At 55.8% G+C, this 23,576-nt stretch overlaps 4 protein-coding genes and 5 pseudogenes across 4 annotated transcripts; all 9 read left to right on the top strand.

Moving 5' to 3' along the window:
- Positions 1-1,138: 1,138 nt before the first annotated feature.
- On the top strand, positions 1,139-1,909 carry LOC131589019 (feather keratin Cos2-2-like; annotated as a pseudogene).
- A 2,433-nt stretch (positions 1,910-4,342) lies between these two features.
- Positions 4,343-4,672, top strand: LOC131588806 (feather keratin Cos2-2-like). The gene has a single exon (XM_058857806.1). It carries the CDS (start codon positions 4,343-4,345, stop codon positions 4,670-4,672), a length of 330 nt encoding a protein of 109 aa, XP_058713789.1.
- Positions 4,673-6,267: 1,595 nt separating this feature from the next.
- On the top strand, positions 6,268-7,032 carry LOC131589007 (feather keratin Cos2-2-like; annotated as a pseudogene).
- Positions 7,033-9,468: 2,436 nt separating this feature from the next.
- LOC131589116 (feather keratin Cos2-2-like) lies at positions 9,469-9,798 on the top strand. The gene has a single exon (XM_058858276.1). The coding sequence runs from the start codon at positions 9,469-9,471 to the stop codon at positions 9,796-9,798; it is 330 nt and encodes a 109-aa protein (XP_058714259.1).
- A 165-nt stretch (positions 9,799-9,963) lies between these two features.
- Positions 9,964-12,158, top strand: LOC131588739 (feather keratin Cos2-2-like; annotated as a pseudogene).
- Positions 12,159-14,595: 2,437 nt separating this feature from the next.
- On the top strand, positions 14,596-14,925 carry LOC131588807 (feather keratin Cos2-2-like). Its single transcript, XM_058857807.1, has one exon. It carries the CDS (start codon positions 14,596-14,598, stop codon positions 14,923-14,925), a length of 330 nt encoding a protein of 109 aa, XP_058713790.1.
- A 1,595-nt stretch (positions 14,926-16,520) lies between these two features.
- LOC131589003 (feather keratin Cos2-2-like) lies at positions 16,521-17,285 on the top strand (annotated as a pseudogene).
- Positions 17,286-19,722: 2,437 nt separating this feature from the next.
- On the top strand, positions 19,723-20,052 carry LOC131589082 (feather keratin Cos2-2-like). The gene has a single exon (XM_058858215.1). The coding sequence runs from the start codon at positions 19,723-19,725 to the stop codon at positions 20,050-20,052; it is 330 nt and encodes a 109-aa protein (XP_058714198.1).
- A 1,595-nt stretch (positions 20,053-21,647) lies between these two features.
- LOC131589024 (feather keratin Cos2-2-like) lies at positions 21,648-22,411 on the top strand (annotated as a pseudogene).
- The last annotated feature ends 1,165 nt before the right edge of the window (positions 22,412-23,576 follow it).

Here is a 23,576-nt window from a genome sequence, read left to right as displayed (position 1 = left end):
TGTCCCCCTGTCTGAGGATGCTGAGGCATTGTAATAACTTGCCCAGAAAGGTTTTGGATGCCTCAAGGTGGGAAGTGTGCAAGAGCAGGCTGGACACAGCTTTCAGCATGCCGCTATAGCGGCTGGCATCAGTGCCCACCTGTTGAGGGCAGGAGGAGTGGAAAGAAATGCTCTTGAACTTGCCTTCCAGCCCAAACCATTACCTCTGAAATCTTCCAGCAGGCAGACATCAGCAGTGTGACAAATGTGTTCCGTGTTGGGCAGGACTGAGTCCCCTCTGCACACAGGTGGAGATGACTCAGGCAGACATGGCAGGAGCCACTGGACTCTTCTCCCAGAGCCCATTCCTGCAGCCTTACTTGCAAAGTTTGCCTTTGTGAGCAACCAGGACACATGAGGAAGGCCTGCACCCAGGGAAGTGGCCAGCCTCTACTTCCTGCGGGAAGGAGGAGATGAAATTCTTTTCTTTTTCCCAGAGAATTTGTGCATGCATAAGCGCTTCACTTTTGCTTGAGCAAACTGACTTCTACCAAGCTTCAAGTTGGTTTCTGGTTTGTGGCGTTTTATTTTATCTTCTCTGCCCATGGCAGGAAGGGGATGGAGAGAGCACCTTGCTGGGCACCATCCATCCAGCCAAGCTCCACCGGGCACAGCTGGTAATCCAGCCCGGGCCAAGAGCAGGAACGAGCTGCAGAAACGCGCCGGGGACTGGTGACCAAAGGGACATGTATTAGAGGGGAAAGCAGACCACAAAGGATACCTGATGACCCTAATCCACTTGCAAAATAGGCCAGGCAAAGAGGCTGCACGTCAAAACTCATGGGATGTCACCGAGAGGTGAGGGAGAGATGGGCAGGTATACAGGAAGAATGAGAGTGATGCCCTGAGAATTTTGCCACAAAGAAAACCACAGGAATGACACAGGTTTGTGTCATGTGCCTGCTTGGAATGCCACCAGAGCATGATGCGAGCATTCGGCCTACTGTGACGTGGTTATATCCTGGAAATTCTTGGGCCTCTCATCATGGCCCTCAACAGAACTCTCCAGATGGGAACGCAGCCGGCAGAAGCCAGGAAATAGAGGCCGCAGTGCAGGAAAGCAGGACACAGCCCCTACCATTAGCTGGGATGGTACACATTTGACATGAGCTGGTCAGAAAATTATGACTTCCACAAAGGTGCCTCTGGGCCTGAGGCAGGGCAGGACTGCTATAAAAGGCAGCCCCAGTCTCTGCTCTCTCATCCACTTCTCTCACCTCCTTCTCCTCAGGAATCAGGTGAGTGGCAAGATCCTGCTCCTGCTCCTGCTGCTTCAAGAGCAGCTCTTTCCTGGCTGTAGGTCTCAGCTGAGAGGGGCTCTTGTAGCAAAGGGCTGGGAGCTGCTTCTGCTGGGAGAGGACAGGGGAGGGAAGGTCTTGTGCAGAAAGAGAGAGTTTGGGGCCTGGCTGAGAGGGGCTCCTGGGCTTTGAGCTGGGCAGTGCAATGTGAGCCAAGAGCTGCCTTGGCTGCAGGGTGTTTGGGTGCAGTGCTGCTCCTCATGTGTCCCCACTTTCTGCTCCCTCCCTGCCCTCTGTGCCAGGTGCACCTGTGACCTCGAGCCATGTCCTGCTGCCGGCCCTGTGACCCTTGCTGCCAGCCCTGTGGCCCCTGCCCGCTGGCCAGCAGCTGCAATGAGTGCTGTGTCAGGCAGTGCCAGAGCTCCCATGTCGTCATTGAGCCGCCTGCTGTGCTGGTGACCCTGCCCGGCCCCGTCCTCAGCTCCTTCCCACAGAACACCGCCGTGGGATCCTCCACCTCCGCTGCCGTTGGCAACATCCTCAGCTCTGGCGGAGTGCCCATCAGCTCTGGGGGCTTTGACATCTCCTGCATCACCAACTGCTATGGCAGCAGATGTTGTCCCCCCTGCTAAAGCTGCTGGCAACTTCCTTGGGCAAGAACCTCCACGACCTCACAACGTGGAGTTGCACTGAAGATGGATCTTTGTCGGAATGGATTTGTGCCCTCGGTTTACTGTTATTTTCTTCCACCCTCTTCCCTTCCCTTCCTTTCCTCTCAGCACCACCCAATGCCAGCCCAGTGGGACCTGTTTGCCTCCCTCTGTCCCTCTTCACGCAAAGGCAAACGGACAGCCCCACTGCACTCCAGTGGCTGCTCCTGTGTCCTCTTGGATCTACCTCCTTTTCTTCCTTAGAATCAATAAAATACTTTGGCATCCAATCCTGGCCCTCAGCTTCCTCCTTCCTTCTCTGGGAACTCTTGCACTCAGCTCACGACAAAAGGTGGAGGCAGCCGAGCGTGGAGACTCCATAGTGGAGTTGACTTTTTGCCGCTTCCATTGGAGGTCACAAACCCTGTCTTCCCCAAAAGAGCTTCCATCAGGACAAGAGGATGTCCAAAGGTCACACATGAGGCAATGGGAAACAGCAGTGCCTGGGTATGCTCCACAGCCCCCTCTCTTTACACACCTCCCTCACATTAGATTTCTGCTCAGCTTCCAACCACACAGACAGAGCTCAGGTGTTTCATGGGATCAACTCAGTGGGACAACAGAACCAAAACTATCCTCCCACTGTGTTGGAGGCTGCCACTGCTTCACTTTCTGGCTGTGGGAGTGGAGAAACTCTGCCATTTTTCCCAGACACCGTCAAAAGTTTGTCTCCACGTGCCTCGTTCTCTCTGACATCATCATTTTCCCATCGCTCCTGGCTCAGGACAAAGGCCCCGGGACTCCCCCATGCCCACAGAGCCACCAGAACCCTGGAATTTCAAAACTTCTCCACGAGGCAAGAGCAAGGAGCCTGGGAAATAGCTCAGTACTACAAGGCTGCATGGAGATGGCATGAAAGGGATGGCCTGGCTTGGGGATTGTCCTCGGTGAGACGGGAGTGCCGTGGGCCTCTCCAGGCTCCTGCAGGTCAGGAACTGGGGCTGAGTGTGTGGGAGTGGCTGGCACTGCTGGGCAGGGCAGTCCCTGCGGGGCTTGCAATGGGTGGGCTGAGAGGCCAGCTCAGGCACAGCTGTGGGCACACACAGGGGCACTGGCACATTGCCAGCCTGCCCAGGTGTGCACAGAGATGAGCCCAGACGCACAGAGCCCAGCACACGGGCACAGGCACACGGCCACGGGGGCTGCACACAAGTGCCCTGCCCTGTGCACAACCATCCCTGTGCAGGCCACAGGCTCTCAGGGGCTGTTCCCACGAGAGCACAAGCACAGGGATGTGCAGACACTCGCACACACCGGGGCACAGCCACACTCCCACGCGCTGCATTGCACGGGAGCACATGGGGCAGAGGCCACAGGAAGGGATGGGACTGAGGAGATGATGGGGAGCTCCCGTCCACAGCAAATTCTGAGCGCACACAGCAGGACAGATGCTCAGGCTGCAGTGCCACAGGCGCCTCAAGGCTTGTGCAGGAAAAGGAGGAGGAGGAGGGCAAAGAGTTTTGATTCAGATGACAAATCCTAATGTGGAGCCGTTAGGTGGTGAGGAAAAGCCTGGAGGGCTGGCAGCAGATGAGGCCCTTCCAGTCATCAGGAATTACAAAAATCTGGCAGCATGATAAATCTCCACCAGAATGCCCCAGGCTGACATCACTTGCCTCATCAGGATCCCTTCTGCACTGACTTCATGTCCTCTGAACACACTGACACTTCCCTGCCCCCAGGAAACCTGGAATCTCACATGCCTGCACTCCCAAGAGATGTCTTGGAGGGAACAGCAATGATTCCTGAAGCCAGGAACTGCAAAGTCATTGTAGAGTGAAGCAGCAACACATGACATAGCATTCCCTGAGATCTTTCCCTTCATTTGGCTCATACAGGGATTTCCTCACTTATTCAGCAGGGAATGTGGGCCCTGAGGCAGTGTGGGGCCAGGATAAAAGGCAGCCTAACTGGTGGCTCTCTCAACCACTTCTGTCACCTCCTTCTCCTTGGGGAACAGGTGAGTTGCAAGTCCCTTTCTCCTCCACCCTCTCCAGGACACAGCACTCAGCTTTCCAGCCCTTGTTCCTGCTCCTTCTTCTTCTGGGGCTGTTCTGCCATGGTGGCAGAGGTGTGGGCAGAGGGGAGGCCGTGTGTTCTGGCCAGAGGCTGAGGCTGGGCTGAGGGGCTGATTTTCATGCAGGTTGGGCAGGAGCAAGGCTGGGCCTGGCTGAGCTCGGGAGGAGCGAGCTGGGCTCAGGCAAAGGATCCCCAGTTTGGGGCTGCACAGGCTGGAGCCCCACGGGCAGCAGGGGCCTTGTCTTGCTGGGGGTGCCTTGCGGGCTGTGTCTCAGCTGTGTGTGTGCTCTGCTCCCTCCCTGCCCTCTGCGCCAGGTGCAGCGCCAGCCTCCAGACATGTCCTGCCCTGAGAAGTGCCAGCAGTGCCAGCCCTGCAACCCTTGCTGCCAGTCCTGCGGCCCCTGCCCGCTGGCCAGCAGCTGCAATGAGTGCTGTGTCAGGCAGTGCCAGAGCTCCCATGTCGTCATTGAGCCGCCTGCTGTGCTGGTGACCCTGCCCGGCGCCGTCCTCAGCTCCTTCCCACAGAACACCGCCGTGGGATCCTCCACCTCCGCTGCCGTTGGCAGCATCCTCAGCTCTGACGGAGTGCCCATCAGCTCCGGGGGCTTTGACATCTCCTGCATCACCAACTGCTACGGTGGCAGCAGATGTTGCCGTCCTTGCTAAAGACGCTGCCGCCAACATCCTTGGGCCACAACCTCCAAGACCTCACAACATGGTGCTGGAATGAAGTCAGAAATTTAAGACATTGGATTTAGAGCTTTGCACTATTGTTTCCTTCTTCTCTTGCTCTCCTTTTCCTGTTCCATTCCTTTCCTGTTACCGCCACTCATGGACGGCCTAGTGAGACCTCTTGCACTTTTTTCCTCTGCAGGCCAGGACGTCCGAAATCACTGGGGCGTCATAGTGGCTGCTCCTGGTGGCCTCTGTGACCCTCCTCCTTTTCTTCTTTTGACTCAATAAAATTGTTTTTGCATTCACACCTCGGCTTCTCATTTCCTTTCTTTCTGTGACATCACTTGCGGATTCATGATGAGAAACAAGGTGGAGGAATCCCAGCGTTACAATCCGTGCACTACAGCTTTCCATGTTCCCTTTCCCTTGGAGCTGGGAAAGATGTCCCCCTGTCTGAGGGTGCTGAGGCATTGTAATAACTTGCCCAGAAAGGTTTTGGATGCCTCAAGGTGGGAAGTGTGCAAGAGCAGGCTGGACACAGCTTTCAGCATGCCGCTATAGCGGCTGGCATCAGTGCCCACCTGTTGAGGGCAGGAGGAGTGGAAAGAAATGCTCTTGAACTTGCCTTCCAGCCCAAACCATTACCTCTGAAATCTTCCAGCAGGCAGACATCAGCAGTGTGACAAATGTGTTCCGTGTTGGGCAGGACTGAGTCCCCTCTGCACACAGGTGGAGATGACTCAGGCAGACATGGCAGGAGCCACTGGACTCTTCTCCCAGAGCCCATTCCTGCAGCCTTACTTGCAAAGTTTGCCTTTGTGAGCAACCAGGACACATGAGGAAGGCCTGCACCCAGGGAAGTGGCCAGCCTCTACTTCCTGCGGGAAGGAAGAGATGAAATTCTTTTCTTTTTCCCAGAGAATTTGTGCATGCATAAGCGCTTCACTTTTGCTTGAGCAAACTGACTTCTACCAAGCTTCAAGTTGGTTTCTGGTTTGTGGCGTTTTATTTTATCTTCTCTGCCCATGGCAGGAAGGGGATGGAGAGAGCACCTTGCTGGGCACCATCCATCCAGCCAAGCTCCACCGGGCACAGCTGGTAATCCAGCCCGGGCCAAGAGCAGGAACGAGCTGCAGAAACGCGCCGGGGACTGGTGACCAAAGGGACATGTATTAGAGGGGAAAGCAGACCACAAAGGATACCTGATGACCCTAATCCACTTGCAAAATAGGCCAGGCAAAGAGGCTGCACGTCAAAACTCATGGGATGTCACCGAGAGGTGAGGGAGAGATGGGCAGGTATACAGGAAGAATGAGAGTGATGCCCTGAGAATTTTGCCACAAAGAAAACCACAGGAATGACACAGGTTTGTGTCATGTGCCTGCTTGGAATGCCACCAGAGCATGATGCGAGCATTCGGCCTACTGTGACGTGGTTATATCCTGGAAATTCTTGGGCCTCTCATCATGGCCCTCAACAGAACTCTCCAGATGGGAACACAGCCGGCAGAAGCCAGGAAATCGAGGCCGCAGTGCAGGAAAGCAGGACACAGCCCCTACCATTAGCTGGGATGGTGCACATTTGACATGAGCTGGTCAGAAAATTATGACTTCCACAAAGGTGCCTCTGGGCCTGAGGCAGGGCAGGACTGCTATAAAAGGCAGCCCCAGTCTCTGCTCTCTCATCCACTTCTCTCACCTCCTTCTCCTCAGGAATCAGGTGAGTGGCAAGATCCAGCTCCTGCTCCTGCTGCTTCAAGAGCAGCTCTTTCCTGGCTGTAGGTCTCAGCTGAGAGGGGCTCTTGTAGCAAAGGGCTGGGAGCTGCTTCTGCTGGGAGAGGACAGGGGAGGGAAGGTCTTGTGCAGAAAGAGAGAGTTTGGGGCCTGGCTGAGAGGGGCTCCTGGGCTTTGAGCTGGGCAGTGCAATGTGAGCCAAGAGCTGCCTTGGCTGCAGGGTGTTTGGGTGCAGTGCTGCTCCTCATGTGTCCCCACTTTCTGCTCCCTCCCTGCCCTCTGTGCCAGGTGCACCTGTGACCCCGAGCCATGTCCTGCTGCCGGCCCTGTGACCCTTGCTGCCAGCCCTGCGGCCCCTGCCCGCTGGCCAGCAGCTGCAATGAGTGCTGTGTCAGGCAGTGCCAGAGCTCCCATGTCGTCATTGAGCCGCCTGCTGTGCTGGTGACCCTGCCCGGCCCCGTCCTCAGCTCCTTCCCACAGAACACCGCCGTGGGATCCTCCACCTCCGCTGCCGTTGGCAACATCCTCAGCTCTGGCGGAGTGCCCATCAGCTCTGGGGGCTTTGACATCTCCTGCATCACCAACTGCTATGGCAGCAGATGTTGCCCCCCCTGCTAAAGCTGCTGGCAACATCCTTGGGCAAGAACCTCCACGACCTCACAACGTGGAGTTGCACTGAAGATGGATCTTTGTCGGAATGGATTTGTGCCCTTGGTTTACTGTTATTTTCTTCCACCCTCTTCCCTTCCCTTCCTTTCCTCTCAGCACCACCCAATGCCAGCCCAGTGGGACCTGTTTGCCTCCCTCTGTCCCTCTTCACGCAAAGGCAAACGGACACCCCCACTGCACTCCAGTGGCTGCTCCTGTGTCCTCTTGGATCTACCTCCTTTTCTTCCTTAGAATCAATAAAATACTTTGGCATCCAATCCTGGCCCTCAGCTTCCTCCTTCCTTCTCTGGGAACTCTTGCACTCAGCTCACGACAAAAGGTGGAGGCAGCCGAGCGTGGAGACTCCATAGTGGAGTTGACTTTTTGCCGCTTCCATTGGAGGTCACAAACCCTGTCTTCCCCAAAAGAGCTTCCATCAGGAGAAGAGGATGTCCAAAGGTCACACATGAGGCAATGGGAAACAGCAGTGCCTGGGTATGCTCCACAGCCCCCTCTCTTTACACACCTCCCTCACATTAGATTTCTGCTCAGCTTCCAACCACACAGACAGAGCTCAGGTGTTTCATGGGATCAACTCAGTGGGACAACAGAACCAAAACTATCCTCCCACTGTGTTGGAGGCTGCCACTGCTTCACTTTCTGGCTGTGGGAGTGGAGAAACTCTGCCATTTTTCCCAGACACCGTCAAAAGTTTGTCTCCACGTGCCTCGTTCTCTCTGACATCATCATTTTCCCATCGCTCCTGGCTCAGGACAAAGGCCCCGGGACTCCCCCATGCCCACAGAGCCACCAGAACCCTGGAATTTCAAAACTTCTCCACGAGGCAAGAGCAAGGAGCCTGGGAAATAGCTCAGTACTACAAGGCTGCATGGAGATGGCATGAAAGGGATGGCCTGGCTTGGGGATTGTCCTCGGTGAGACGGGAGTGCCGTGGGCCTCTCCAGGCTCCTGCAGGTCAGGAACTGGGGCTGAGTGTGTGGGAGTGGCTGGCACTGCTGGGCAGGGCAGTCCCTGCGGGGCTTGCAATGGGTGGGCTGAGAGGCCAGCTCAGGCACAGCTGTGGGCACACACAGGGGCACTGGCACATTGCCAGCCTGCCCAGGTGTGCACAGAGATGAGCCCAGACGCACAGAGCCCAGCACACGGGCACAGGCACACGGCCACGGGGGCTGCACACAAGTGCCCTGCCCTGTGCACAACCATCCCCGTGCAGGCCACAGGCTCTCAGGGGCTGTTCCCACGAGAGCACAAGCACAGGGATGTGCAGACACTTGCACACACCGGGGCACAGCCACACTCCCACGCGCTGCATTGCACGGGAGCACATGGGGCAGAGGCCACAGGAAGGGATGGGACTGAGGAGATGATGGGGAGCTCCCGTCCACAGCAAATTCTGAGCGCACACAGCAGGACAGATGCTCAGGCTGCAGTGCCACAGGCGCCTCAAGGCTTGTGCAGGAAAAGGAGGAGGAGGAGGAGGGCAAAGAGTTTTGATTCAGATGACAAATCCTAATGTGGAGCCCTTAGGTGGTGAGGAAAAGCCTGGAGGGCTGGCAGCAGATGAGGCCCTTCCAGTCATCAGGAATTACAAAAATCTGGCAGCATGATAAATCTCCACCAGAATGCCCCAGGCTGACATCACTTGCCTCATCAGGATCCCTTCTGCACTGACTTCATGTCCTCTGAACACACTGACACTTCCCTGCCCCCAGGAAACCTGGAATCTCACATGCCTGCACTCCCAAGAGATGTCTTGGAGGGAACAGCAATGATTCCTGAAGCCAGGAACTGCAAAGTCATTGTAGAGTGAAGCAGCAACACATGACATAGCATTCCCTGAGATCTTTCCCTTCATTTGGCTCATACAGGGATTTCCTCACTTATTCAGCAGGGAATGTGGGCCCTGAGGCAGTGTGGGGCCAGGATAAAAGGCAGCCTAACTGGTGGCTCTCTCAACCACTTCTGTCACCTCCTTCTCCTTGGGGAACAGGTGAGTTGCAAGTCCCTTTCTCCTCCACCCTCTCCAGGACACAGCACTCAGCTTTCCAGCCCTTGTTCCTGCTCCTTCTTCTTCTGGGGCTGTTCTGCCATGGTGGCAGAGGTGTGGGCAGAGGGGAGGCCGTGTGTTCTGGCCAGAGGCTGAGGCTGGGCTGAGGGGCTGATTTTCATGCAGGTTGGGCAGGAGCAAGGCTGGGCCTGGCTGAGCTCGGGAGGAGCGAGCTGGGCTCAGGCAAAGGATCCCCAGTTTGGGGCTGCACAGGCTGGAGCCCCACGGGCAGCAGGGGCCTTGTCTTGCTGGGGGTGCCTTGCGGGCTGTGTCTCAGCTGTGCGTGTGCTCTGCTCCCTCCCTGCCCTCTGCGCCAGGTGCAGCGCCAGCCTCCAGACATGTCCTGCCCTGAGAAGTGCCAGCAGTGCCAGCCCTGCAACCCTTGCTGCCAGTCCTGCGGCCCCTGCCCGCTGGCCAGCAGCTGCAATGAGTGCTGTGTCAGGCAGTGCCAGAGCTCCCATGTCGTCATTGAGCCGCCTGCTGTGCTGGTGACCCTGCCCGGCCCCATCCTCAGCTCCTTCCCACAGAACACCGCCGTGGGATCCTCCACCTCCGCTGCCGTTGGCAGCATCCTCAGCTCTGACGGAGTGCCCATCAGCTCTGGGGGCTTTGACATCTCCTGCATCACCAACTGCTACGGTGGCAGCAGATGTTGCCGTCCTTGCTAAAGACGCTGCCGCCAACATCCTTGGGCCACAACCTCCAAGACCTCACAACATGGTGCTGGAATGAAGTCAGAAATTTAAGACATTGGATTTAGAGCTTTGCACTATTGTTTCCTTCTTCTCTTGCTCTCCTTTTCCTGTTCCATTCCTTTCCTGTTACCGCCACTCATGGACGGCCTAGTGAGACCTCTTGCACTTTTTTCCTCTGCAGGCCAGGACGTCCGAAATCACTGGGGCCTCATAGTGGCTGCTCCTGGTGGCCTCTGTGACCCTCCTCCTTTTCTTCTTTTGACTCAATAAAATTGTTTTTGCATTCACACCTCGGCTTCTCATTTCCTTTCTTTCTGTGACATCACTTGCGGATTCATGATGAGAAACAAGGTGGAGGAATCCCAGCGTTACAATCCGTGCGCTACAGCTTTCAATGTTCCCTTTTCCTTGGAGCTGGGAAAGATGTCCCCCTGTCTGAGGATGCTGAGGCATTGTAATAACTTGCCCAGAAAGGTTTTGGATGCCTCAAGGTGGGAAGTGTGCAAGAGCAGGCTGGACACAGCTTTCAGCATGCCGCTATAGCGGCTGGCATCAGTGCCCATCTGTTGAGGGCAGGAGGAGTGGAAAGAAATGCTCTTGAACTTGCCTTCCAGCCCAAACCATTGCCTATGAAATCTTCCTGCAGGCAGACATCAGCAGTGTGACAAATGTGTTCCGTGTTGGGCAGGACTGAGTCCCCTCTGCACACAGGTGGAGATGACTCAGGCAGACATGGCAGGAGCCACTATACTCTTCTCCCAGAGCCCATTCCTGCAGCCTTACTTGCAAAGTTTGCCTTTGTGAGCAGCCAGGACACATGAGGAAGGCCTGCACCCAGGGAAGTGGCCAGCCTCTACTTCCTGCGCGAAGGAGGAGATGAAATTCTTTTCTTTTTCCCAGAGAATTTGTGCATGCATAAGCGCTTCACTTTTGCTTGAGCAAACTGACTTCTACCAAGCTTCAAGTTGGTTTCTGGTTTGTGGCGTTTTATTTTATCTTCTCTGCCCGTGGCAGGAAGGGGATGGAGAGAGCACCTTGCTGGGCACCATCCATCCAGCCAAGCTCCACCGGGCACAGCTGGTAATCCAGCCCGGGCCAAGAGCAGGAACGAGCTGCAGAAACGCGCCGGGGACTGGTGACCAAAGGGACATGTATTAGAGGGGAAAGCAGACCACAAAGGATACCTGATGTCCCTAATCCACTTGCAAAATAGGCCAGGCAAAGAGGCTGCACGTCAAAACTCATGGGATGTCACCGAGAGGTGAGGGAGAGATGGGCAGGTATACAGGAAGAATGAGAGTGATGCCCTGAGAATTTTGCCACAAAGAAAACCACAGGAATGACACAGGTTTGTGTCATGTGCCTGCTTGGAATGCCACCAGAGCATGATGCGAGCATTCGGCCTACTGTGACGTGGTTATATCCTGGAAATTCTTGGGCCTCTCATCATGGCCCTCAACAGAACTCTCCAGATGGGAACGCAGCCGGCAGAAGCCAGGAAATAGAGGCCGCAGTGCAGGAAAGCAGGACACAGCCCCTACCATTAGCTGGGATGGTGCACATTTGACATGAGCTGGTCAGAAAATTATGACTTCCACAAAGGTGCCTCTGGGCCTGAGGCAGGGCAGGACTGCTATAAAAGGCAGCCCCAGTCTCTGCTCTCTCATCCACTTCTCTCACCTCCTTCTCCTCAGGAATCAGGTGAGTGGCAAGATCCTGCTCCTGCTCCTGCTGCTTCAAGAGCAGCTCTTTCCTGGCTGTAGGTCTCAGCTGGAAGGGGCTCTTGTAGCACAGGGCTGGGAGCTGCTTCTGCTGGGAGAGGACAGGGGAGGGAAGGTCTTGTGCAGACAGAGAGAGTTTGGGGCCTGGCTGAGAGGGGCTCCTGGGCTTTGAGCTGGGCAGTGCAATGTGAGCCAAGAGCTGCCTTGGCTGCAGGGTGTTTGGGTGCAGTGCTGCTCCTCATGTGCCCCCACTTTCTGCTCCCTCCCTGCCCTCTGTGCCAGGTGCACCTGTGATCCCGAGCCATGTCCTGCTGCCGGCCCTGTGACCCTTGCTGCCAGCCCTGTGGCCCCTGCCCGCTGGCCAGCAGCTGCAATGAGTGCTGTGTCAGGCAGTGCCAGAGCTCCCATGTCGTCATTGAGCCGCCTGCTGTGCTGGTGACCCTGCCCGGCCCCGTCCTCAGCTCCTTCCCACAGAACACCGCCGTGGGATCCTCCACCTCCGCTGCCGTTGGCAACATCCTCAGCTCTGGCGGAGTGCCCATCAGCTCTGGGGGCTTTGACATCTCCTGCATCACCAACTGCTATGGCAGCAGATGTTGCCCCCCCTGCTAAAGCTGCTGGCAACATCCTTGGGCAAGAACCTCCACGACCTCACAACGTGGAGTTGCACTGAAGATGGATCTTTGGCGGAATGGATTTGTGCCCTTGGTTTACTGTTATTTTCTTCCACCCTCTTCCCTTCCCTTCCTTTCCTCTCAGCACCACCCAATGCCAGCCCAGTAGGGTCTGTTTGCCTCCCTCTGTCCCTCTTCACGCAAAGGCAAATGGACACCCCCACTGCACTCCAGTGGCTGCTCCTGTGTCCTCTTGGATCTACCTCCTTTTCTTCCTTAGAATCAATAAAATACTTTGGCATCCAATCCTGGCCCTCAGCTTCCTCCTTCCTTCTCTGGGAACTCTTGCACTCAGCTCACGACAAAAGGTGGAGGCAGCCGAGCGTGGAGACTCCATAGTGGAGTTGACTTTTTGCCGCTTCCATTGGTGGTCACAAACCCTGTCTTCCCCAAAAGAGCTTCTACCAGGAGAAGAGGATGTCCAAAGGTCACACATGAGGCAATGGGAAACAGCAGTGCCTGGGTATGCTCCACAGCCCCCTCTCTTTACACACCTCCCTCACATTAGATTTCTGCTCAGCTTCCAACCACACAGACAGAGCTCAGGTGTTTCATGGGATCAACTCAGTGGGACAACAGAACCAAAACTATCCTCCCACTGTGTTGGAGGCTGCCACTGCTTCACTTTCTGGCTGTGGGAGAGGAGAAACTCTGCCATTTTTTCCCAGACACCGTCAAAAGTTTGTCTCCACGTGCCTCGTTCTCTCTGACATCATCATTTTCCCATCGCTCCTGGCTCAGGACAAAGGCCCCGGGACTCCCCCATGCCCACAGAGCCACCAGAACCCTGGAATTTCAAAACTTCTCCACGAGGCAGGAGCAAGGAGCCTGGGAAATAGCTCCGCGCCACAAGGCTGCATGGAGATGGCATGAAAGGGATGGCCTGGCTTGGGGATTGTCCTCGGTGAGACGGGAGTGCCGTGGGCCTCTCCAGGCTCCTGCAGGTCAGGAATTGGGGCTGAGTGTGTGGGAGTGGCTGGCACTGCTGGGCAGGGCAGTCCCTGCGGGGCTTGCAATGGGTGGGCTGAGAGGCCAGCTCAGGCACAGCTGTGGGCACACACAGGGCCACTGGCACATTGCCAGCCTGCCCAGGTGTGCACAGAGATGAGCCCAGACGCACAGAGCCCAGCACACGGGCACAGGCACACGGCCACAGGGGCTGCACACAAGTGCCCTGCCCTGTGCACAACCATCCCCGTGCAGGCCACAGGCTCTCAGGGGCTGTTCCCACGAGAGCACAAGCACAGGGATGTGCAGACACTTGCACACACCGGGGCACAGCCACACTCCCACGCGCTGCATTGCACGGGATCACAGGGGGCAGAGGCCACAGGAAGGGATGGGACTGAGGAGATGATGGGGAGCTCCCGTCCACAGCAAATTCTGAGCGCACACAGCAGGACAGATGCTCAGGCTGCAGTGCCACAGGCGCCTCAAGGCTTGTGCAGGAAAAGGAGGAGGAGGAGGAGGGCAAAGGGTTTTGATTCAGATGACAAATCCTAATGTGGAGCCGTTAGGTGGTGAGGAAAAGCCTGGAGGGCTGGCAGCAGATGAGGCCCTTCCAGTCATCAGGAATTACAAAAATCTGGCAGCATGATAAATCTCCACCAGAATGCCCCAGGCTGGCAACACCTGCCTCCTCAGGATCCCTTCTGCACCGACTTCATGTCCTCTGAACACACTGACACTTCCCTGCCCCCAGGAAACCTGGGATCTCACATGCCTGCACTCCCAAGAGATGTCTTGGAGGGAACAGCAATGATTCCTGAAGCCAGGAACTGCAAAGTCATTGTAGAGGGAAACAGCAACACATGACATAGCATTCCCTGAGATCTTTCCCTTCATTTGGCTCATACAGGGATTTCCTCACTTATTCAGCAGGGAATGTGGGCCCTGAGGCAGTGTGGGGCCAGGATAAAAGGCAGCCTAACTGGTGGCTCTCTCAACCACTTCTGTCACCTCCTTCTCCTTGGGGAACAGGTGAGTTGCAAGTCCCTTTCTCCTCCACCCTCTCCAGGACACAGCACTCAACTTTCCAGCCCTTGTTCCTGCTCCTTCTTCTTCTGGGGCTGTTCTGCCATGGTGGCAGAGGTGTGGGCAGAGGGGAGGCCGTGTGTTCTGGCCAGAGGCTGAGGCTGGGCTGAGGGGCTGATTTTCATGCAGGTTGGGCAGGAGCAAGGCTGGGCCTGGCTGAGCTCGGGAGGAGCGAGCTGGGCTCAGGCAAAGGATCCCCAGTTTGGGGCTGCACAGGCTGGAGCCCCACGGGCAGCAGGGGCCTTGTCTTGCTGGGGGTGCCTTGCGGGCTGTGTCTCAGCTGTGCGTGTGCTCTGCTCCCTCCCTGCCCTCTGCGCCAGGTGCAGCGCCAGCCTCCAGACATGTCCTGCCCTGAGAAGTGCCAGCAGTGCCAGCCCTGCAACCCTTGCTGCCAGTCCTGCGGCCCCTGCCCGCTGGCCAGCAGCTGCAATGAGTGCTGTGTCAGGCAGTGCCAGAGCTCCCATGTCGTCATTGAGCCGCCTGCTGTGCTGGTGACCCTGCCCGGCGCCGTCCTCAGCTCCTTCCCACAGAACACCGCCGTGGGATCCTCCACCTCCGCTGCCATTGGCAACATCCTCAGCTCTGACGGAGTGCCCATCAGCTCCGGGGGCTTTGACATCTCCTGCATCACCAACTGCTACGGTGGCAGCAGATGTTGTCGTCCTTGCTAAATACGCTGCCGCCAACATCCTTGGGCCACAACCTCCAAGACCTCACAACATGGTGCTGGAATGAAGTCAGAAATTTAAGACATTGGATTTAGAGCTTTGCACTATTGTTTCCTTCTTCTCTTGCTCTCCTTTTCCTGTTCCATTCCTTTCCTGTTACCGCCACTCATGGACGGCCTAGTGAGACCTCTTGCACTTTTTTCCTCTGCAGGCCAGGACGTCCGAAATCACTGGGGCCTCATAGTGGCTGCTCCTGGTGGCCTCTGTGACCCTCCTCCTTTTCTTCTTTTGACTCAATAAAATTGTTTTTGCATTCAAACCTCGGCTTCTCATTTCCTTTCTTTCTGTGACATCACTTGCGGATTCATGACGAGAAACAAGGTGGAGGAATCCCAGCGTTACAATCCGTGCGCTACAGCTTTCCATGTTCCCTTTCCCTTGGAGCTGGGAAAGATGTCCCCCTGTCTGAGGGTGCTGAGGCATTGTAATAACTTGCCCAGAAAGGTTTTGGATGCCTCAAGGTGGGAAGTGTGCAAGAGCAGGCTGGACACAGCTTTCAGCATGCCGCTATAGCGGCTGGCATCAGTGCCCATCTGTTGAGGGCAGGAGGAGTGGAAAGAAATGCTCTTGAACTTGCCTTCCAGCCCAACCCATTGCCTATGAAATCTTCCTGCAGGCAGACATCAGCAGTGTGACAAATGTGTTCCGTGTTGGGCAGGACTGAGTCCCCTCTGCACACAGGTGGAGATGACTCAGGCAGACATGGCAGGAGCCACTGGACTCTTCTCCCAGAGCCCATTCCTGCAGCCTTACTTGCAAAGTTTGCCTTTGTGAGCAACCAGGACACATGAGGAAGGCCTGCACCCAGGGAAGTGGCCAGCCTCTACTTCCTGCGGGAAGGAGGAGATGAAATTCTTTTCTTTTTCCCAGAGAATTTGTGCATGCATAAGCTCTTCACTTTTGCTTGAGCAAACTGACTTCTACCAAGCTTCAAGTTGGTTTCTGGTTTGTGGCGTTTTATTTTATCTTCTCTGCCCGTGGCAGGAAGGGGATGGAGAGAGCACCTTGCTGGGCACCATCCATCCAGCCAAGCTCCACCGGGCACAGCTGGTAATCCAGCCCGGGCCAAGAGCAGGAACGAGCTGCAGAAACGCGCCGGGGACTGGTGACCAAAGGGACATGTATTAGAGGGGAAAGCAGACCACAAAGGATACCTGATGTCCCTAATCCACTTGCAAAATAGGCCAGGCAAAGAGGCTGCACGTCAAAACTCATGGGATGTCACCGAGAGGTGAGGGAGAGATGGGCAGGTATACAGGAAGAATGAGAGTGATGCCCTGAGAATTTTGCCACAAAGAAAACCACAGGAATGACACAGGTTTGTGTCATGTGCCTGCTTGGAATGCCACCAGAGCATGATGCGAGCATTCGGCCTACTGTGACGTGGTTATATCCTGGAAATTCTTGGGCCTCTCATCATGGCCCTCAACAGAACTCTCCAGATGGGAACGCAGCCGGCAGAAGCCAGGAAATAGAGGCCGCAGTGCAGGAAAGCAGGACACAGCCCCTACCATTAGCTGGGATGGTGCACATTTGACATGAGCTGGTCAGAAAATTATGACTTCCACAAAGGTGCCTCTGGGCCTGAGGCAGGGCAGGACTGCTATAAAAGGCAGCCCCAGTCTCTGCTCTCTCATCCACTTCTCTCACCTCCTTCTCCTCAGGAATCAGGTGAGTGGCAGGATCTTGCTCCTGCTCCTGCTGCTTCAAGAGCAGCTCTTCCCTGGCTGTAGGTCTCAGCTGAGAGGGGCTCTTGTAGCAAAGGGCTGGGAGCTGCTTCTGCTGGGAGAGGGCAGGGGAGGGAAGGTCTTGTGCAGACAGAGAAAGGCTGGGGCCTGGCTGAGAGGGGCTCCTGGGCTTTGAGCTGGGCAGTGCAATGTGAGCCAAGAGCTGCCTTGGCTGCAGGGTGTTTGGGTGCAGTGCTGCTCCTCATGTGCCCCCACTTTCTGCTCCCTCCCTGCCCTCTGTGCCAGGTGCACCTGTGACCCCGAGCCATGTCCTGCTGCAAGCCCTGTGACCCTTGCTGCCAGCCCTGTGGCCCCTGCCCGCTGGCCAGCAGCTGCAATGAGTGCTGTGTCAGGCAGTGCCAGAGCTCCCATGTCGTCATTGAGCCGCCTGCTGTGCTGGTGACCCTGCCCGGCCCCGTCCTCAGCTCCTTCCCACAGAACACCGCCGTGGGATCCTCCACCTCTGCTGCCGTTGGCAACATCCTCAGCTCTGGCGGAGTGCCCATCAGCTCTGGGGGCTTTGACATCTCCTGCATCACCAACTGCTATGGCAGCAGATGTTGCCCCCCCTGCTAAAGCTGCTGGCAACATCCTTGGGCAAGAACCTCCACGACCTCACAACGTGGAGTTGCACTGAAGATGGATCTTTGGCGGAATGGATTTGTGCCCTCGGTTTACTGTTATTTTCTTCCACCCTCTTCCCTTCCCTTCCTTTCCTCTCAGCACCACCCAATGCCAGCCCAGTGGGATCTGTTTGCCTCCCTCTGTCCCTCTTCACGCAAAGGCAAATGGACACCCCCACTGCACTCCAGTGGCTGCTCCTGTGTCCTCTTGGATCTACCTCCTTTTCTTCCTTAGAATCAATAAAATACTTTGGCATCCAATCCTGGCCCTCAGCTTCCTCCTTCCTTCTCTGGGAACTCTTGCACTCAGCTCACGACAAAAGGTGGAGGCAGCCGAGCGTGGAGACTCCATAGTGGAGTTGACTTTCTGCCACTTCCATCGGAGGTCACAAACCCTGTCTTCCCCAAAAGAGCTTCCACCAGGAGAAGAGGATGTCCAAAGGTCACACATGAGGCAATGGGAAACAGCAGTGCCTGGGTATGCTCCACAGCCCCCTCTCTTTACACACCTCCCTCACATTAGATTTCTGCTCAGCTTCCAACCACACAGACAGAGCTCAGGTGTTTCATGGGATCATCTCAGTGGGACAACAGAACCAAAACTATCCTGCCACTGTGTTGGAGGCTGCCACTGCTTCACCTTCTGGTTGTGGGAGAGGAGAAACCCTGCCATTTTTTCCCAGACACCGTCAAAAGTTTGTCTCCACGTGCCTCGTTCTCTCTGACATCATCATTTTCCCATAGCTCCTGGCTCAGGACAAAGGCCACGAGACTCCCCCATGCCCACAGAGCCACCAGAACCCTGGAATTTCAAAACTTCTCCACGAGGCAAGAGCAGGGAGCCTGGGAAATAGCTCCGTGCCACAAGGCTGCATGGAGATGGCATGAAAGGGATGGCCTGGGTTGGGGATTGTCCTCGGTGAGACGGGAGTGCCGTGGGCCTCTCCAGGCCCCTGCAGGTCAGGAATTGGGGCTGAGTGTGTGGGAGTGGCTGGCACTGCTGGGCAGGGCAGTCCCTGCGGGGCTTGCAATGGGTGGGCTGAGAGGCCAGCTCAGGCACAGCTGTGGGCACACACAGGGGCACTGGCACATTGCCAGCCTGCCCAGGTGTGCACAGAGATGAGCCCAGACGCACAGAGCCCAGCACACGGGCACAGGCACACGGCCACGGGGGCTGCACACAAGTGCCCTGCCCTGTGCACAACCATCCCTGTGCAGGCCACAGGCTCTCAGGGGCTGTTCCCACGAGAGCACAAGCACAGGGATGTGCAGACACTCGCACACACCGGGGCACAGCCACACTCCCACGCGCTGCATTGCACGGGAGCACATGGGGCAGAGGCCACAGGAAGGGATGGGACTGAGGAGATGATGGGGAGCTCCCGTCCACAGCAAATTCTGAGCGCACACAGCAGGACAGATGCTCAGGCTGCAGTGCCACAGGCGCCTCAAGGCTTGTGCAGGAAAAGGAGGAGGAGGAGGAGGGCAAAGGGTTTTGATTCAGATGACAAATCCTAATGTGGAGCCGTTAGGTGGTGAGGAAAAGCCTGGAGGGCTGGCAGCAGATGAGGCCCTTCCAGTCATCAGGAATTACAAAAATCTGGCAGCATGATAAATCTCCACCAGAATGCCCCAGGCTGACATCACCTGCCTCCTCAGGATCCCTTCTGCACTGACTTCATGTCCTCTGAACACACTGACACTTCCCTGGCCCCAGGAAACCTGGAATCTCACATGCCTGCACTCCCAAGAGATGTCTTGGAGGGAACAGCAATGATTCCTGAAGCCAGGAACTGCAAAGTCATTGTAGAGGGAAACAGCAACACATGACATAGCATTCCCTGAGATCTTTCCCTTCATTTGGCTCATACAGGGATTTCCTCACTTATTCAGCAGGGAATGTGGGCCCTGAGGCAGTGTGGGGCCAGGATAAAAGGCAGCCTAACTGGTGGCTCTCTCAACCACTTCTGTCACCTCCTTCTCCTTGGGGAACAGGTGAGTTGCAAGTCCCTTTCTCCTCCACCCTCTCCAGGACACAGCACTCAGCTTTCCAGCCCTTGTTCCTGCTCCTTCTTCTTCTGGGGCTGTTCTGCCATGGTGGCAGAGGTGTGGGCAGAGGGGAGGCCGTGTGTTCTGGCCAGAGGCTGAGGCTGGGCTGAGGGGCTGATTTTCATGCAGGTTGGGCAGGAGCAAGGCTGGGCCTGGCTGAGCTTGGGAGGAGCGAGCTGGGCTCAGGCAAAGGATCCCCAGTTTGGGGCTGCACAGGCTGGAGCCCCACGGGCAGCAGGGGCCTTGTCTTGCTGGGGGTGCCTTGCGGGCTGTGTCTCAGCTGTGCGTGTGCTCTGCTCCCTCCCTGCCCTCTGCGCCAGGTGCAGCGCCAGCCTCCAGACATGTCCTGCCCTGAGAAGTGCCAGCAGTGCCAGCCCTGCAACCCTTGCTGCCAGTCCTGCGGCCCCTGCCCGCTGGCCAGCAGCTGCAATGAGTGCTGTGTCAGGCAGTGCCAGAGCTCCCATGTCGTCATTGAGCCGCCTGCTGTGCTGGTGACCCTGCCCGGCCCCATCCTCAGCTCCTTCCCACAGAACACCGCCGTGGGATCCTCCACCTCCGCTGCCGTTGGCAGCATCCTCAGCTCTGACGGAGTGCCCATCAGCTCCGGGGGCTTTGACATCTCCTGCATCACCAACTGCTACGGTGGCAGCAGATGTTGTCGTCCTTGCTAAAGACGCTGCCGCCAACATCCTTGGGCCACAACCTCCAAGACCTCACAACATGGTGCTGGAATGAAGTCAGAAATTTAAGACATTGGATTTAGAGCTTTGCACTATTGTTTCCTTCTTCTCTTGCTCTCCTTTTCCTGTTCCATTCCTTTCCTGTTACCGCCACTCATGGACGGCCTAGTGAGACCTCTTGCACTTTTTTCCTCTGCAGGCCAGGACGTCCGAAATCACTGGGGCGTCATAGTGGCTGCTCCTGGTGGCCTCTGTGACCCTCCTCCTTTTCTTCTTTTGACTCAATAAAATTGTTTTTGCATTCAAACCTCGGCTTCTCATTTCCTTTCTTTCTGTGACATCACTTGCGGATTCATGACGAGAAACAAGGTGGAGGAATCCCAGCGTTACAATCCGTGCACTACAGCTTTCCATGTTCCCTTTCCCTTGGAGCTGGGAAAGACCCTCAGGCCCTGTCTGAGGGTGCTGAGGCATTGTAATAACTTGCCCAGAAAGGTTTTGGATGCCTCAAGGTGGGAAGTGTGCAAGAGCAGGCTGGACACAGCTTTCAGCATGCCGCTATAGCGGCTGGCATCAGTGCCCATCTGTTGAGGGCAGGAGGAGTGGAAAGAAATGCTCTTGAACTTGCCTTCCAGCCCAACCCATTGCCTATGAAATCTTCCTGCAGGCAGACATCAGCAGTGTGACAAATGTGTTCCGTGTTGGGCAGGACTGAGTCCCCTCTGCACACAGGTGGAGATGACTCAGGCAGACATGGCAGGAGCCACTGGACTCTTCTCCCAGAGCCCATTCCTGCAGCCTTACTTGCAAAGTTTGCCTTTGTGAGCAACCAGGACACATGAGGAAGGCCTGCACCCAGGGAAGTGGCCAGCCTCTACTTCCTGCGGGAAGGAAGAGATGAAATTCTTTTCTTTTTCCCAGAGAATTTGTGCATGCATAAGCGCTTCACTTTTGCTTGAGCAAACTGACTTCTACCAAGCTTCAAGTTGGTTTCTGGTTTGTGGCGTTTTATTTTATCTTCTCTGCCCATGGCAGGAAGGGGATGGAGAGAGCGCCTTGCTGGGCACCATCCATCCAGCCAAGCTCCACCGGGCACAGCTGGTAATCCAGCCCGGGCCAAGAGCAGGAATGAGCTGCAGAAACGCGCCGGGGACTGGTGACCAAAGGGACATGTATTAGAGGGGAAAGCAGACCACAAAGGATACCTGATGTCCCTAATCCACTTGCAAAATAGGCCAGGCAAAGAGGCTGCACGTCAAAACTCATGGGATGTCACCGAGAGGTGAGGGAGAGATGGGCAGGTATACAGGAAGAATGAGAGTGATGCCCTGAGAATTTTGCCACAAAGAAAACCACAGGAATGACACAGGTTTGTGTCATGTGCCTGCTTGGAATGCCACCAGAGCATGATGCGAGCATTCGGCCTACTGTGACGTGGTTATATCCTGGAAATTCTTGGGCCTCTCATCATGGCCCTCAACAGAACTCTCCAGATGGGAACGCAGCCGGCAGAAGCCAGGAAATAGAGGCCGCAGTGCAGGAAAGCAGGACACAGCCCCTACCATTAGCTGGGATGGTGCACATTTGACATGAGCTGGTCAGAAAATTATGACTTCCACAAAGGTGCCTCTGGGCCTGAGGCAGGGCAGGACTGCTATAAAAGGCAGCCCCAGTCTCTGCTCTCTCATCCACTTCTCTCACCTCCTTCTCCTCAGGAATCAGGTGAGTGGCAAGATCCTGCTCCTGCTGCTTCAAGAGCAGCTCTTTCCTGGCTGTAGGTCTCAGCTGAGAGGGGCTCTTGTAGCACAGGGCTGGGAGCTGCTTCTGCTGGGAGAGGGCAGGGGAGGGAAGGTCTTGTGCAGACAGGGAAAGGCTGGGACTTGGCTGAGGTGGCTCCTGGGCTTTGAGCTGGGCAGTGCAATGTGGGCCAAGAGCTGCCTTGGCTGCCGGGTGTTTGGGTGCAGTGCTGCTCCTCATGTGCCCCCACTTTCTGCTCCCTCCCTGCCCTCTGTGCCAGGTGCACCTGTGACCCCGAGCCATGTCCTGCTGCAAGCCCTGTGACCCTTGCTGCCAGCCCTGTGGCCCCTGCCCGCTGGCCAGCAGCTGCAATGAGTGCTGTGTCAGGCAGTGCCAGAGCTCCCATGTCGTCATTGAGCCGCCTGCTGTGCTGGTGACCCTGCCCGGCGCCGTCCTCAGCTCCTTCCCACAGAACACCGCCGTGGGATCCTCCACCTCTGCTGCCGTTGGCAACATCCTCAGCTCTGGCGGAGTGCCCATCAGCTCTGGGGGCTTTGACATCTCCTGCATCACCAACTGCTACGGTGGCAGCAGATGTTGCCGTCCTTGCTAAAGACGCTGCCGCCAACATCCTTGGGCCACAACCTCCAAGACCTCACAACATGGTGCTGGAATGAAGTCAGAAATTTAAGACGTTGGATTTAGAGCTTTGCACTATTGTTTCCTTCTTCTCTTGCTCTCCTTTTCCTGTTCCATTCCTTTCCTGTTACCACCACTCATGGACGGCCTAGTGAGACCTCTTGCACTTTTTTCCTCTGCAGGCCAGGACGTCCGAAATCACTGGGGCGTCATAGTGGCTGCTCCTGGTGGCCTCTGTGACCCTCCTCCCCTTCTTCTTCTGACTCAATAAAATTGTTTTTGCATTCAAACCTCGGCTTCTCATTTCCCTTCTTTCTGTGACATCACTTGCGGATTCATGAAACGAAAAGAAATAGTAGAAGAATTGACTCCTCCGGCACCCACGTGAGCGGTGATCAGCCTTTGGCACCGTTAATGACTGCTGGTACATGCTGGGAAGGGAGGCAGGGCTTAATCACGATTTCGATCTACCCTACAGAGAAAAGATCCAGCAGGAGTGTTGCTCTGGCTCCAGGCTGCCCTTCCTGGAGTGGCTCAAGGGGAAAAGGGGGGAAAGTTCAACTCCCGCCAGGCATCCAGGTGGACCATGTTGCTTTCTTGGTGTTCCTCTCTTGATAGCAAAAGGACTCACAAGCTGGCAATAAGCAGAGGTCCATGGCAGTGTTTAAAAAATAGTGGCACAGGAGAGTTTCAAGGCAAAGAAGCACCACATGACCATCTCTACTCCCAGTCCACAAAGGACAGAACTACCCCCAGCTAACAAACTGCCAAAACCCACTCCTCTTCACTTCTCCACCCCCAACTCTTTCCCCCCTCCGACACACAGAACAGTTCCCACAGTATACCAAGGCACTTGGCCATGTCTTTTGTCTCTTGATCACTGTCCATTCATCATCTCCCTGGCACCAAATTGGAAGAAAATTCCCTGAGAGAATAAAAACCCTAAAAACCTAACCGTCAACAGAAAGACTGAAAGAATGCAGTCTTTTCTCCCTGAAGAACGGGAGGCCTGGAGAGGACCTCATAACAGTATTTTAGTAATGAAATGGGATCTAATGGGATCTACCATGAGGTAGATGAGGACTGAGACTTTCTCAGCACAATCATAGAATCTTGGAATCATAGAAGAAGCTGAGTTG

This window comes from Poecile atricapillus, chromosome 27 (assembly GCF_030490865.1).
Source record: "Poecile atricapillus isolate bPoeAtr1 chromosome 27, bPoeAtr1.hap1, whole genome shotgun sequence".
In the NCBI taxonomy this organism is placed as follows: Eukaryota; Metazoa; Chordata; class Aves; order Passeriformes; family Paridae; genus Poecile; species Poecile atricapillus.
The sequence above is the reverse complement of the archived record's forward strand: the minus strand, read 5'-3'. Positions and strand labels throughout refer to the sequence as shown.

Excerpts from the sequence above, each read along its gene's own strand:
- LOC131588807 (XM_058857807.1), top strand. The coding sequence starts at position 14,596 with ATGTCCTGCCCTGAGAAGTGCCAGCAGTGCCAGCCCTGCAACCCTTGC.
- LOC131588806 (XM_058857806.1), top strand. The coding sequence starts at position 4,343 with ATGTCCTGCCCTGAGAAGTGCCAGCAGTGCCAGCCCTGCAACCCTTGC.
- LOC131589116 (XM_058858276.1), top strand. The coding sequence starts at position 9,469 with ATGTCCTGCCCTGAGAAGTGCCAGCAGTGCCAGCCCTGCAACCCTTGC.
- LOC131589082 (XM_058858215.1), top strand. The coding sequence starts at position 19,723 with ATGTCCTGCCCTGAGAAGTGCCAGCAGTGCCAGCCCTGCAACCCTTGC.